The sequence below is a fragment of the Eurytemora carolleeae genome, unplaced genomic scaffold (assembly GCF_000591075.1).
Source record: "Eurytemora carolleeae unplaced genomic scaffold, Eaff_2.0 scaffold22, whole genome shotgun sequence".
Classification (NCBI taxonomy): domain Eukaryota; kingdom Metazoa; phylum Arthropoda; class Copepoda; order Calanoida; family Temoridae; genus Eurytemora; species Eurytemora carolleeae.
The window spans coordinates 426045-440903 of record NW_019396028.1 but is presented as its reverse complement, the minus strand read 5'-3'; the positions used below and the strand labels follow the sequence as shown (position 1 = coordinate 440903).

Below are 14859 nucleotides of genomic sequence, written 5' to 3'. Positions count from 1 at the left end.
AAAAATATTCATTTTTAATTATAATCATTAATTTAAAAAAATGATAAATAATACATTAAAACTTTTTAGGTTAAAAGACGAGTTGTAACACAGCATGATTCGATATTTTTCATTATTTAACTGTCACAATACAGGGTTCACATACAGGGTTTCTCATCAAACATGACAATTTCAGAAAGAAATATCGTCTCCATGAATTATCGTCTCCATGAAATATATTGTAATTTAAATATTTTCAAAGTCTGTCTGTTCTAGAACATTTACAATAATAGGAATTACATACGAGTCAAAAGTTTTCGTTGGACAAAATGTGGACGCATTGGACGACAACAATAATATCAATGTAAAAACTTTTCGATTTAAAACGCATCCACCAGCAACACATTTTTGAAAGAAAAATATTGATGTTTAATAGGTCAAATTGTGATCGAAAGTCTCAGATTGCTTGTTAATGAACTAGCGTAGTGTAACTTTTTTTGTACACAGTTTGTCATTCATGATCACAAAATACTATGTTAAATCTCTACCCTGTAATTAGGAATATTAGATTGCTAAAATTGTAAAATTTAATTCCAAATTAATACTTCATAAATTACTGTCAGTGGCTCAACACTACTAATTGTGCTAAAACTTAAAAGTTTTTTCTTTAACAAAAAAAATTAATTTTTTTCTCTCGATATTTGATAATTACATTATTTCCGAGCTCTATAGATGTACGATTCCTTTTCTATATTTAAAAATTAATATTTTGTATAATATGATAAATTGTAATATATTTAGTATTTTTTTATTGAAAATTAACATAAAACAATTATTTGAGTTGAATTTTATAATTTTAATAAATTGTAAACAATTATTTTTTTTTGTAGAATTTTTTTGTAAGATCATGAACATTCTGTTAATAATATCAAACAAAATATTAACTATTCCAAAATTCTTTTGACTGTTCGAAATTTGAAACTAAAAAATGAGGTTGTTAAAACAAAAACTTGATTAGAAAAAAATGTTTTAAATTTCTTGACATGAAAATGAAAGCTAGTTGATCTACTAAGGTACAAAAACTTGATCAATTAGAACTCTGTAAACTAGTTTAAGTAATAAATGAATCAATTATGGAAAAACAATTAATGATTATGGTTTGACTAAAGTCAGGTCTAAACCAGATAATTTCTAATGTATAAGAATCATTAAACTGTTCATTTACTAAAAACCAGTTCAATTGATATTCATATATATGCATGTTATTTACACACGGTTACCTGCAAACATTGAAAATAGATAAAATGATAATTAGAGTGAATTTTGGGTTTTCCTTTAAACACATGAACATTTGAACACATGAACATTTGAACACATGAACATTTGAACACATGAACATTTGAACACATGAACATTTGAACACATGAACATTTGAACACGTGAACATTTGAACACATGAACATTTGAAAACATGAACATTTGAACACATGAACATTTGAACACATGAACATTTGAACACATGAACATTTGAACAAATGAACATTTAAACACATGAACATTTGAACACATGAACATTTAAACACAAGAACATTTGAACATATAAACATTTGAACACATGAACATTTAAACACATGAAAATTTGAACACATGGACATTTGAACCCATGAACATTTGAAGACATGAACATTTGAACAAATGCAAATTTGAACACATGAACAAGTGAACACATGAACATTTGAACTTATGAACATTTTAACACATGAACATTTGAACAAATGAAATTTTGAACACATGAAAATTTGAGCACACGAACATTTGAACATATGAACATTTGACCATTTGAACATATGAATATTTGAACCTTTTAAAATTTAAACACATGAACATTTCAACACATGAACACATGATAATTTGAACATATGAACATTTGAACACATGAACATTTGAACACATGAACATTTAAACAAATGCAAATTTATACCTTGAACATTTCACTCATGAACACATGATAATTTGAACCTTTTAACATTTAAGCACATGAACATTTGAACACATGAACACATGACAATTTGAACATATGGACATTTGAACACGAACATTTGAACACATGAACATTTGAACACATGGACATTTAAACAAATGCAAATTTAAACACATGAACATTTGAACACATGAACACATGAATATTTGAACACGTGAACATTTGAACACGTGAACATTTGAACACATAAACATTTGAATATATGGTCTTTTTAGCATGTGAACTTTGAAAGCTTTAACAGTTTAACAAGTTGTACACTTAACCATTTGAACGCATGAACATTTGAACACATAAACATTTAAACACTTGAAAATTTGAACACTTGAAAATTTTAAGACATGCACATTTGAACACATGAACATTTGAACAAATAAACATTTGAACACATGAATATTTGAACATTTAAACATTTGAACATTTGAATGCATTAACATTTTAACATTTGAACATTTGAAAACATGCACATTTAAACACAAGAACGTTTGAACACATGAACAAAAAAAATATAAAAGAAAAGAATCGGAGGAATGCGCAAACATGGCTAAAAAATGCGTAAACAAATAATTCCTTAATTAAAACAAAATGTAACCTAATTAAATGTTTGCTCTGTAATTGTAAAAATGTTCAAGTTTGCGTGAAATTCTTTTACATTTTTACCATTGTCAAAATACCTCAATACTTAAATCAAATATTTGCAAATTTAAGCAATATTTCGGATACATTTAAAAAATGTTTGAATAAATAAGATTCTATATACAGCAGGTGTCTTGCCTGGCCTTGGATCTAAATCTAAATCCAGGCTTTGTGAATGTTGAGTTCTTGCCAAGCCATGAAGTCCAGGTATAGAAATATTGACCGGCTTAAACATGATTTTTTTTTATTTTGGCTTCAAATTTATCTTGCCACTTAATAAATCTGAGATAATATTTTAATTATCTATATTAAAAAATTAAAGTTACTGTTATTATAAATCCTTAATCATTCAGATTACAATTTGGAACTTAGCAGAAGCTTGTTAATCACAGCTAAGTTAAAACTTACAATTTTAAAATCCACTGTAGGACTCCTTGTTTTATGACAAAATTTAACCACAAATTGGTCAAACTTAGTTCCGGGGGCATGCACATTTTACGTACACATGAAATCTTATTTACAAATTCTATTTAATTTTCAAATTTTAAAGAAGGTGAATTGTGTATTTATTTGTATTTAATATTTAAGTATTTATTCTTTTAAATATATTTTCAAGGACTCAGGTTGCTGCGGATAGATCAGCACAATGGACGCCATCAAGAAGAAGATGCAGGCAATGAAGGTGGAGAAGGACAATGCTATGGACAGGTCTGATGCCTGTGAGCAGGCAGCAAAGGACGCCAAGATCCGTGCAGAAAAGGCTGAGGAGGAGGTTGCTGAGCTTGTTAAGAAGTCCCAGCAGTTAGAGGTGGATCTTGACAAGACCACTGAGCAGCTTCTAACCACCACACAGCAGCTAGAGGAGAAGGAGAAAGCCCTTCTTGCTGCAGAGCTTGAAGTAAACGCCTTGAACAGAAGAGTTCAGGGACTTGAGGAAGACCTGGAGAAATGTGAAGATAAACTACTTATTGCATCTCAGAAACTGGACAAAGCATCAACAGCTGCTGATGATTCCGAGCGTATGAGGAAGGTTCTGGAGAACAGAGCGATCCAAGATGAGGAGAGGATGACCAAGTTGGAAGAAGAGCTGAAGGAGGCCAGAAACCAGGCCGAGGATGCGGATAAAAAGTACGACGAGGTTGCAAAGAAGCTGGCACAGGTAGAGGGTGAGCTTGAGAGGGCAGAGGAGAGAGCAGAGACCGGAGAGACCAAGATCATGGAGCTGGAGGAGGAGTTGAGAGTTGTTGGTAACAACTTGAAGTCCCTGGAGGTCTCAGAAGAGAAGGCCAACCAGAGAGAAGAGGCCTACAAGGAACAGATCAAAACTTTGACCGCTAAGCTGAAGCAGGCTGAGGCCAGAGCAGAGTTTGCTGAGAGATCTGTACAGAAACTGCAGAAAGAGGTTTGAATGTTTAACTTTTTCCGGCAGATTTTTATATTTCTGGTCCTATTTTCCTTTTATATTATTTTCTATATATAATCTTTTATCTACATATTTATTCGTCTATCTATCTAGACTATCTGTCTGTTGAGAACAGACCTCACTGAGGATTGGTCCATGTCAATTGGTCTATGAAACATTGTGCATGAGGATGTTATCTGTTTTTTGATTGAATAATAAATATCTGTCTGTAGGTTGACAGACTAGAAGATGAGCTGTATCAAGAACAGGAGAAGCTAAAGGCTATTGCTGACGAGCTTGAACAGACCTTCGCCGAAATGTCTGGTTACTAATCTGCTGGCGTTCATGTCTCTGCATGTTCTCTGTTTTGTACAAATAGAAAGGATCTTAGCTTCCCTGATATCTTTAAAGTAAGTTTCTGTTGTCGTCGTATATATCAATACAATTAAGTTGACTTTCGATTTACATTTTTGATTTCAACGAAGCTTTCAAGCAGCAGCATGGATACACATATAACATGGACACAAAGATATGCTATCAATTAATGGCTTCACTTGTTTATAAATAGTAAACTTGTAATTTGAAATAGAAAAGTCGTGTTCCTTATATTGATATAAACACCGACCCTTTATAAAAAAATATGTCATTGGCCATTAGCAATTCTTAAACTTTTTTATTTACAATTGTGATCCTATTTTTTCTTAAATTTTTAAGAATTCTTAATCTAATTTTTTATGGTTTTTTTGGAACTATGCACAATGTATCTTTTTAATATTTTGATATTTTAGAATGTTGGGAAGACGACTTTCTAATTAGCTTCATCTACCTGTGTTATTTGTAAATATGACAAAGCCACTAGAATCAATGTGATTATAATGTATTTCTGTCTATCGATATAACGAAAAATAGTTGCCATCTATCTATCTATCTACTCCTTACACGATGCATTATTCAATATATGTGATAAATAATATAGCTCATCTGTATTCTGTACAGTCGACTCGGAGAAATAAACATTGCTCAATAATATTTAAAATAAAATTTATTTGTTCGAAAAAAAAATTTGCAAGATATCATATTACTACGTTAATGAAACGGTAGAGATCACATTATTTTCTAACCAATTCACTGGCAGTACTTTGAGACCTCGTATCTCCTGTAGTTCTGATATTACGCATGAGTGAATATGAGAAAGGCAAGTATATTTGGCGACATTCAGGGTGTTCCACGAAACATAACAGTTGGTAAATAGTTTAGAATGTCTTCTTCCATAATTTGTTAAGTTGTTTAATACCAAAAAAATAATAAAAATATTATATAGGAGTCATATTATAGTAAAATTGATTTCAAAGTAAAATATACTTGAGCAAAAGATTTTTTAAACGAAATAAACTGCAAGCAGCCTTAAATATATAATACAGTGTATGGAAGACGACATTCAAAACTATTCACCATCTGTCATGCCTCGTGGGACACCCTGTATTAGAAATTCAGCACCTTTTGTTGCTTCTAAAAGGCTCTTCAAGTAGAGAAGTTATGATTGAAAGCAGATAAGATTTCAATTTACGTGAAATTTACTTTAGTCTGACGTGCCGTAAACTTGATTCTTCTTTATAAATATCGTTTGTTCGAACTATAGTACAGTGGTCGTCCTTTATATCAATACAATGCAGACGACTTTTCTATTTTAGTTTTTTTCTTTTAACAAGCTTTATCCAAATTACAAGTTTACTTTGTTTCCATGATTATTTGCATCCATGCAGTTTAAAAGCTTGATATAGAAATCAACAATTGAAATCGAAAGTTGGCCTTATCTTATTGATATACAGGGTGTCCCACGAAACATGACAATAGCAAGACGACTTGAAAGTCGTCTTTGATATTTGAATTTATTTGTGATATTTAGTCTTCTATCTACTTCAACATGTATGATTCTTGAAACAATTATCACATAATTCTCCTAACCCTGGCATTTCCAAAAAGTGGTCTGCGTTTTTTGTGCTTTCAATATTACCGGAGATATAAAGAGTTTGGTTCAGATTTCAATTTTGTTAAATAAAAGCAAAATTGTCGAAATCTGAACGAAATTGTTCATTTCTCGGGCAATATTGAAAGCACAAAAAATGCAGACCACATTTTGGAATTGGCAGGACTGGGAGAATTTTGTGATTAGTATCTCTAGAAATTTACTTCTAAAATTAGGTTGACAAATAAATGCAGCAAATAATATCAAAAATCAAGACGACATTCAAGTCGTCTCGCATACTGTCATGTTTCGTGGGACAACCTGTATTTCACGACGACAGTATGGACGTGTCATTATATAGTTTGCGTAAACGGTTTTAGTTCAAATATCTAAGAGCTCAGCAGGATAAATATATTTATACAGGGTGTCCCACGAAACATGACAGTTGAGAAACGACTTTTAAAAATTTGTGTCATGCATTTGTCAACCTATACTTTTACATGCTAAGATTTCAATTTATTAAATAAAGCTAAAATTATCGAAATCTTAAGAAAAGGTAAAGCCAGACACATCACTGCTGAAAATGGATCCCATCAGGTTTCAAGTAAAGCACCTAAAAACTTTCTTCAGAATATGTTTAATTGCAGGCTACTGATTACCATTAGATTGTGCATAAGACGACATTTTTCATCTTGAAAGATATAAATGTACACAAATGTTTTAAAGATATTCCTATTATATAGATTAACTAGGTCGGTTGTGAACATTGGCTGCTCTTATGTGATTGAGTACTTTTGGTGTACATGAGTTCTGTAGAGAGAAATTTATGTTAGTTTAGTTCTTCTCATGTCCTTCTTCAGTTCTCGTCAATATGATATATTGCTCAGTGAAATAATTTGATATTCTCAAAATAAAATTTACTCCTGAGTGGTTTATTAATTATGAAATCCATTAAAACACCAAACCACCCCGCTTATCATTGAAGTACACTTTGACCCCTAGAAGTATGAGTTCGCAGACTGTACAATTCTTGGTGATTTTGCGTACATAAGCTATCTATGTTTATTTATTTATCTATGGTTATTATCTCAATTTTCAGAAAATGCCACCTAGGGAATTTTTTGCAAATGCTGAACATTTTTGAAAAGTAAAACTTTTCCATTTTAAAGTCTTTCAGGCGCAAATACAGGGGTGGGGGGGGGGCAGTATTCCTCCTTTCCTTTAGGAGGGGCAGGCCTCCCCCTAGCCTGAATAAGGGGGCATGCCCCCCCTCAAGAAAGCTTGACCCCCCTACAGGGGGCAAGAAGTCCTTAACATGGGTTCATATAGTTGAAAAACAGCTAGTTTTCTCGAAAATTTGAAAAAAATGATCCCACAGATCACAGTAATTTTTTTTAACCTAGACTCTTTAAGCGAACTCAAATTCAACTGTAACATTTTTCAATATAAGCTCAGATTCTTTGTGTTTTCGCCCTTTCTTAAAACAATGTCTTCAATTTCATGGATTTTTTAAATTACACTCAGACATTCTTATTCAAATTGCCCCACAAGACTTACATTTGCCCATTTATTCAACATTTCTAATCCTTGTTTTTTTTAGAATGCCACTAAATATTTTTAATTTAAGCACCTAAATTTTATTTTTTTTATCTGCAAATGTTTTACAAATACAACCAACTTTAAAATTTACAGCCCTATCTATAAAAAATGCACCTTGTTTTATTTTGATAATGCGTAATAAAATTAAAAAGTCTTACTCCTTACAAAAAAATGCCTATTTATATATTTTAAAAATACCCTAAAATAAAATTCACTTTTTTTTTGGGGGGGGGGGCAAAAAAAGATTTTTCCAACTACGCGCAACATAATTGTCCTTTGCCCCCCCCCCCCCATATTCTTCAGGAGACTACTCAGGACTTCAGAGAGTAATACAGAACTATGCAGAGGATGGTCCTTGAATAGGAACTACAATGGACTACAAAGGGGAGTAGTCATTGAATAATACATCAGGACTTCAGAGAGTAATGCAGAACTATGCAAAGGGATACATTTTGATATATATAGCTTTGAATTGGGACTACAATTTGGACTTCATAGGGACATGTAGTAGATTTAACATAAAATAACAGCATTATTAAGCCAGTGCCGGGGGGTGGGGGCATAATAATAACATAATAATAAATCTTTTGGGAAAACCGTTAAAATTCTTGTTTTACTTGTGCTTACTATTTAACATTGAAATTAACATTAACAAAGTCTTTTTTAGTTTTGGTTAAATTCGATCAAATTCTTGATATCTCGCCAAGTTTCAGCGTACAGAATATGCAGACCACCTTTCGCAAATCCCGGCATTATTGGGGTATTATTGTTTTAATGATGTTTCTAGCAAAATATGACTTAATGAAAACTGTTTCGTAGTTTCATCTAATTAAAAACTCGTCACTGGGTTTAATTTTATTGGAACATCCTGTGCAAAGTACAATATATACAATTTCTGAGTTATAAATCTGTACAACCTCTGCCATGGTTTGCCATCTGTTTGTACTTATCCAAATTGTACTGAAACAGTACAAAATCTGGAAAATATTTCTCATACAGCATCCTATAATTTGTAAAAGTAAATATTATTAAGGTTTGAATTTATAAAAAAAAGTAGATTAATTTTTAATTTAATAATTTTTTATGTTTGGGGAAAATGAAGCTGAAAGATTATGCTTTTATTTTTATAAGACTTACCTAAGTGCTTTACAGGATACCTGGGACATAAAATCTCTGAAAGAAATACATTTGATCCAAAATGCTATTACGGAAGTTATCCTGATCTCTCCTGATCTCTCCTGATCTCTCTTGATCTCTCCTGATCTCCTCTGATCTCTCCTGATCTCTCCTGATCTCTACTGATCTCTTTTGATCTCTCCTGATCTCTCCTGATCTCTCCTGATCTCTCTTGATCTCTCCTGATCTCTCCTGATCTCTCCTGATCTCTCCTGATCTCTCTGGATCTCTCCTGGTATCTCCTGATATGTCTGCATCTCTACTGATCTCTCCTGATCTCTCTTGATCTCTCTTGATCTCTCCTGATCTCTCCTGATCTCTCCTGATTTCTCCTGATTTCTCCTGATCTCTCCTGATCTCTCCTGATCTCTCCTTTTAAAATTAAGACTCGCTGGACTTTTAACCCGGAACTCTAGTTAATGTAGGCGATTATATCAATATAATGAAGTTTGCTTTTGATTTCAATTTTGATTCATATTAATCTTTTAAGCAGCATGGATACACATAAACATGGAAACAAAGAGAAGCTGTCAATTAAAAAAGCTTCTTTTTAATTGCTTGTAAACTTTTATTTCGAAAAAAGCTTACAAGTTCTGCAAACCTGAGTAAGATTAGTTGATTTTAAAACTCTGGATTGATCTTCTAATTCATCAGCCTGGAAATCAACTAATCAATTAGTATTTATCCGAAGTTTTTAAAATATATAATTTTTTACAACCACTGGGTGTCCCATGAAACAGTACGGTAGCAAGACGATTTGGAACTCGTCTTTGATATTTGAATTTGTTGGTCTGTTGGAGACACATATGTATGATTCTTAATACAATTACCACAAAATTCTCCTCGGATATCTTAGGCTTTTCTGTTTTCGTTCAGATTTCAATTTTATTGAAAAACCTAAGTTTCCAAATATGAACAAAATTCTCCGTATCTCGGTGCGCGCCGGTAATACAAAAATCACAAAAAAAGGTAGACCACACACACAGAAAAGGAAAAAGACCAGGGGTTTGTGACTTTTAAATCTAGAATTTTACTTCTAATATTTAGTTTACGAATAAATGCTGCAAATTATTTCAAAAAACAAAGACGACCTTCAAGTCGTCTTGCTACAGTCACGATTCGTGGGACACCGTCCCAACCTGTTCTAGAAATCCCTGTATATTTTTATACATAAATAAATGTATGCAGTTAGACCCATACAACTGTGAAATTAGAAAGAATAAGTCGTGTCTCACTGCCATAATCAAAGACCCTGTATATCTAAAACATACCTGAAGAATTATGGAAAAATTAGATACGCAAGGGGAACAGTGATGGGTAAACAAGGTCCAATGAAAGTCCTACAACAGAACTGAGTTTTTGCCAGAAGCTCAAATTTTTTATATACATATATTTTTGCAACCTAATGTAAATTTAAACCTTTGATATTTCCAACTTAGATTAATTTATCTACCAGAATTTGAAGTTTTAAAATTTCTAAGTTCTACGATTTAAGATTGCAAAGCTGAACGGATAAGAAAATCTTAGACTCAATTTCTTTTTAATCAATCGAAGGTAATAATCCGAAATTATAAAGAGAAATATAGAAGGAAGCAAATTAAAAATAGGAATTAATGATGTCCGTAAATAAAAATCTGCATCAGGAGAAGAAATATTTTTTATATTTGATCAAAAAAATTAATTTTGTTTTTGAATGTTAAAAATCTAATAATGACTATTATGATGATAATAAAGAAAGAACAAGCATTGTTTTTAATGATATCAGTTTTCAGATCAGAAAAAATGGTCCTAGGTCATATTAATCAAATACTAGCTGAAGGGCCCGGCGTTGCCCGTGAAATTAAAAAAAAAATATTTTCGAGTTTTTTAAACCTTAAACACCCCCCGGGCCACTCATGAGTATTCACAACAAATTCAGCCCATTCGGTCCAGCCGTTTGACCGGCTGTAGGCAACATATAAATATGCAAATGTCTTGTTTTATTATATAGACTAGTTAAAGAGAAAACAAATAGACATGGTTAAACATTTAATTTTAGTTTGTCATAAATCCTTCAAAAAAAATCTTTTATGTAAATTTTAAAAAAACGATTCACAATTTATTTTGTTTATTTGACAATTAATTTTCTTCATTATCTTTGTAAATATGTAACTACAATCTTGACATCTAAAGAACACTGGCATTACTTTGCGACCTCTCAACTCTTTAAGTTTTAGTTTTAGTATAAACCTTTAATATTATTGGATCTAACCGAATTTATAGTTTTAAAGTAATAAGGCCTACGATATTCACGGGCGGATTTTTGCTAACGTCAATTTGGTAATGACAATTTGGTTATGACAATTTGGTAATTACCAAATTGTTATTCCCAAATTGTGATTACCAAATTGACATTACCAAAAATCCGCCCATCACGACATTGGGTTGCAAAGATAGGGATTAGAACATTAGAGTTTGTGACAAAGACTTAATTCCTTTAAACTCAATCAACAGGAAACTTGTCTGGCTGCATATCAAAAATTCAATTTAAATTTTTTTATTGACAGCTTTTGAAAAGTTATTCTGTCAAAAATGAAATTTTTTTAGTTTAGATTAATATCTAACCATATGTTGATATGGAGTTAGTATGATGTTATCTATAAACCACATCACTGTAAACTAAACTGAGAATCAACTTTAGGCGATATTACTTGAATGATTTTGTGACCTCGTAGCTTCTTTAGTTTTGATTTTGTGAAAGGAATGAGATAAGCAAACTTATCCGGTTACATGTTAGAAATTCAAAACATTGTTTTTCTTCTCAAAGGCTCTTCAATAAGATGAGTTATAATTAAAAAAAATAAAAGACTGTTTACATTGTACAGTAATAACCAGAAAACTCTGAAATAAGAAGACGACTTTAAAGCAATACTTCAGTGTATTTGATATTGTTACAAAGCAAAAAGTTTTACTAGACACTTATTGAATCACTTCCTGTGTCCCACTCCCACGCTCATTTGACTATTTAAAGTCATAACTTGATTATAAACGTCGTCTTCCTATCCCTTTAAGTATGTGAGAAAGTATCTTACCATATGTTGATATGGAGTGAGTATAATGTAGTGAATGAACTCTGTCCAGGTCGGCATGTACACCTCAACTGTACGGTTCTGCAGAACCGGCTTTCCACTAATCATTTTCCTAACACAAGAATGTTTAAAAATTAAAAAAGATATTTTGAATGAATACAGAGAGGACCAGAAAACTGTGGAATAGAAAGGGGATATTACGGCAATAATTTAGTGTATTTGATGTGGTTACAAAGCAAATTATAGTTTTACTTATTAAGTAAAATTGACCTGTTTACACTGCACAGTTGATTGTACTGTTTAAAGTAATAATTTAAGCGAAAAAGTCGTCTCCCAGTTTTAATGTTATTATTGTATACAAATTCATAAAAAAATATAAGAACTGTTAAAGCTGCCATCTTCCTTTCAAGTGATTGTGAACCTCTTTTTAAAGGGAGTGACTTGCTAGACATGGTAGTTAAGCTGAAAGTGCAGTATTGTAAAGAAACAGTTTAGGATTCATTTGATACCAATGATACATTTTACATTTCTTCTGCTGACTGAAACAACTGGTGAAATGATACACACGACTTGTACACCGTAAAAATGTCACATTGGTCTCAAATGAACCTAAAGTTTTTCTCTACAAAACTGCACTTTCAGCTCAACTACCATGTTTTGCAATTCACTCCCTTTAAAGAATGCCACGTCTGATTTCCAATGATACCCATAAATTTTCTTCAATATACGGATATTCCGTTTATCCTTGGTCCGACAAGGGTTTAAAGAGTATTCTTGTGAATCAAACACAACTTAAAAGATAAATTTCTTTTTATGAACTTTTAATTACAATTAGATAAGTTTTATGCAATCCCGTCTGCCGGTGACGATAATGATGATACGTCTTTGGATATTCATTTTTTTGTGATACAGGGTGTCCCACGAAACATGACATTTAATAAATCGTTATTTTTAGTCAAAAAATCTTTTGCTTCATTATCTTTTACTTTGAAATCAAGTTTAATATAACATGACTCCCATATAATATTTTTATTGATCTTTGGTATCACACAACTTAACAAATTATGGAAAAAGACATTCTAAAATATTTACCAACCGTCATGTTTCGTGGGACACCCTGTATATACAGAGATAACCAGAAAACTCTGGAATAGGAAGTCGACTTTAAGACTCAAGTTATGACTTTAAATAGTTCAATGAACAATAGGCCTAGCAATTGTGCAGTATAATAGATTTAATATAACTTTTAACTTGTAAAGCTATTTGCCTTGAAACAATATAAAATATAATTCAATGTATTGCTTTAATGTCGTCTTCCTACTCTACAGTTTTCTGGTTCTCACTGTATACATAAAACATAAAAATTAGTAATCTCTGCACTGTCTGTTTGTATATCATAACTTAAGAGCCTTCTGACCATTTTGCCTCAGATTTTGATTTGGAAACTAGGTAGCACGACGGGAATGTTCTAAGTTGATTAGGTTTAAATGTATGTGGAAAATTTAGTTTCCAGTTCAATAAAACTGTAAATCAAACCTCACCTAATTGTCATAATCTTACGAGAATTCTTTTCATCAATTCGAAGGGTCTGGGAAATTTTTCTGAACAATGGAACAGATAGCTTCAAACCTTGAACTCGGTCCCTGTAGGCAGATATCAACCTGAGCAATATATACACCCATACAAATGTCAGGTATCAGTAGGTTAATAATACAACATTTTATAAATTCTTTCGCTTTCTCCGAAGTTCTGGATTAAGCTGTCTGACTAACCTTTGAATAGGATGCCTTATCAGAATAATATTTTTATATTCTTGAACTGCAATTTGGAACTCTTCTAGGCTTTTTGGGCTCATTACCCCAGTCAACTTGTACAGTTTGTCACTAGTAAATTTCTCCCTAGTTAGATACTTCATTCAAAATCAAGGTCTAAGTCAAGGTCAAGTCTAAATCAAGGTCAAGTCTAAGTCAAGGTCAAGTCTAAATCAAGGTCAAGTCTAAGTCAAGGTCAAGTCTAAGTCAAGGTCAAGTCTAAGTCAAGGTCAAGTCTAAGTCAAGGTCAAGTCTAAGTCAAGGTCAAGTCTAAGTCAAGGTCCAGTCTAAGTCAAGGTCAAGTCTAAGTCAAGGTCCAGTCTAAGCCAAGGTCAAGTATAAGTCAAGGTCAATTCTAATCAAGGTCAAGTCTAACCTTGAATACTTTGAAAAAACCGAAAACCATGAGCTGCTAGCAACCTAAAATAAAAGATTTACTTGAAAGGATCGGGACAGATACGGATAGTGGATTACTACAGAAAAGAAGATCAAGGTTCGTCCAATTCCAGCAAATAGTAAATATGACAATAAATAAACTATTTCAAATACAGGTACTGTCTGGTCTAGAGTACTTGTACCGCATGTTTTATGAATACTTCCCTTTAATTCAAGTAACGGGCAGACTATTAAGCAATTAAAGAAAACTCTACACTGTATAACAGTACACATATGAAGACTAAACGGGACTGTACACCAAAGGAATAAACCCCTTCTATGAAGATAATAGATAAATGTGTAAAGGATTTACCTTATGGTTCCAGCAGTACAATACTTTTCTCTTCTTCTCTATTAAATAAGATCCTAGGCTGGCTTTTTGATTGAATCTCATGTCTTCAGACCAGAAATATTCTAAAATATATAAGAGACTGTTCACCTTTTCAAAATAAAGATAAAATTCAAACTTTCAAATTAAAAGCATAACCAAGCCAATATTTCGCGTGTACAGTTTAACACAGAACTTTTGAGCCATTGAAAGAATAACTAAAATGTCGTCGTCGTCTGATAATGTATCTTGCTGCAGATATTTAGTTTTTTGTGGAATACTTATATAGGCTCCTTAGAACTGTTCCATGAAACATTTTTGGCTATTTATTTGTGTTTACCTCAGAATATACAGGGTGTCCCACATCAAATTAGACCACGTCAATGGGTCTAAATTACGATTTGGGGGACAAATCAGAAAA

The 14859-nt window shown here is 32.2% G+C and overlaps 2 protein-coding genes and 1 long non-coding RNA gene across 3 annotated transcripts; 1 reads left to right on the top strand and 2 right to left on the bottom strand.

Moving 5' to 3' along the window:
• Window positions 1–3243: 3243 nt before the first annotated feature.
• LOC111694712 (tropomyosin) lies at window positions 3244–5084 on the top strand. The gene is made up of 3 exons (XM_023463701.1): window positions 3244–4055; window positions 4289–4465; window positions 4844–5084. Exons 1-2 carry the CDS (start codon window positions 3300–3302, stop codon window positions 4385–4387), a joined length of 855 nt encoding a protein of 284 aa, XP_023319469.1. The 5' UTR covers window positions 3244–3299; the 3' UTR covers window positions 4388–4465; window positions 4844–5084.
• A 3376-nt stretch (window positions 5085–8460) lies between these two features.
• Window positions 8461–8901, bottom strand: LOC111694708 (uncharacterized). Its single transcript, XR_002763693.1, has 2 exons — window positions 8758–8901; window positions 8461–8623 (listed from the first exon to the last, which is right to left on the bottom strand). It is a non-coding gene; the product is annotated as an uncharacterized LOC111694708 (long non-coding RNA).
• Window positions 8902–9397: 496 nt separating this feature from the next.
• Window positions 9398–14851, bottom strand: LOC111718486 (carbohydrate sulfotransferase 14; the record flags this gene model as incomplete). Its single annotated transcript, XM_023463689.1, is given in 7 exon segments — window positions 9398–9451; window positions 10068–10136; window positions 11868–11976; window positions 13406–13525; window positions 13637–13762; window positions 14052–14095; window positions 14424–14851. Coding segments are annotated over 7 exon segments (603 nt in total), but the record flags the coding sequence as incomplete, so codon positions are not given.
• Window positions 14852–14859: the final 8 nt, after the last annotated feature.

What these genes read in the sequence shown, in the direction of transcription:
- LOC111694712 (XM_023463701.1), top strand. Translation starts at nt 3,300, where the DNA reads ATGGACGCCATCAAGAAGAAGATGCAGGCAATGAAGGTGGAGAAGGAC. An exon ending in TACAGAAACTGCAGAAAGAG is followed by an intron (nt 4,056 to 4,288) that starts GTTTGAATGTTT and finishes ATCTGTCTGTAG; the next exon opens with GTTGACAGACTAGAAGATGA.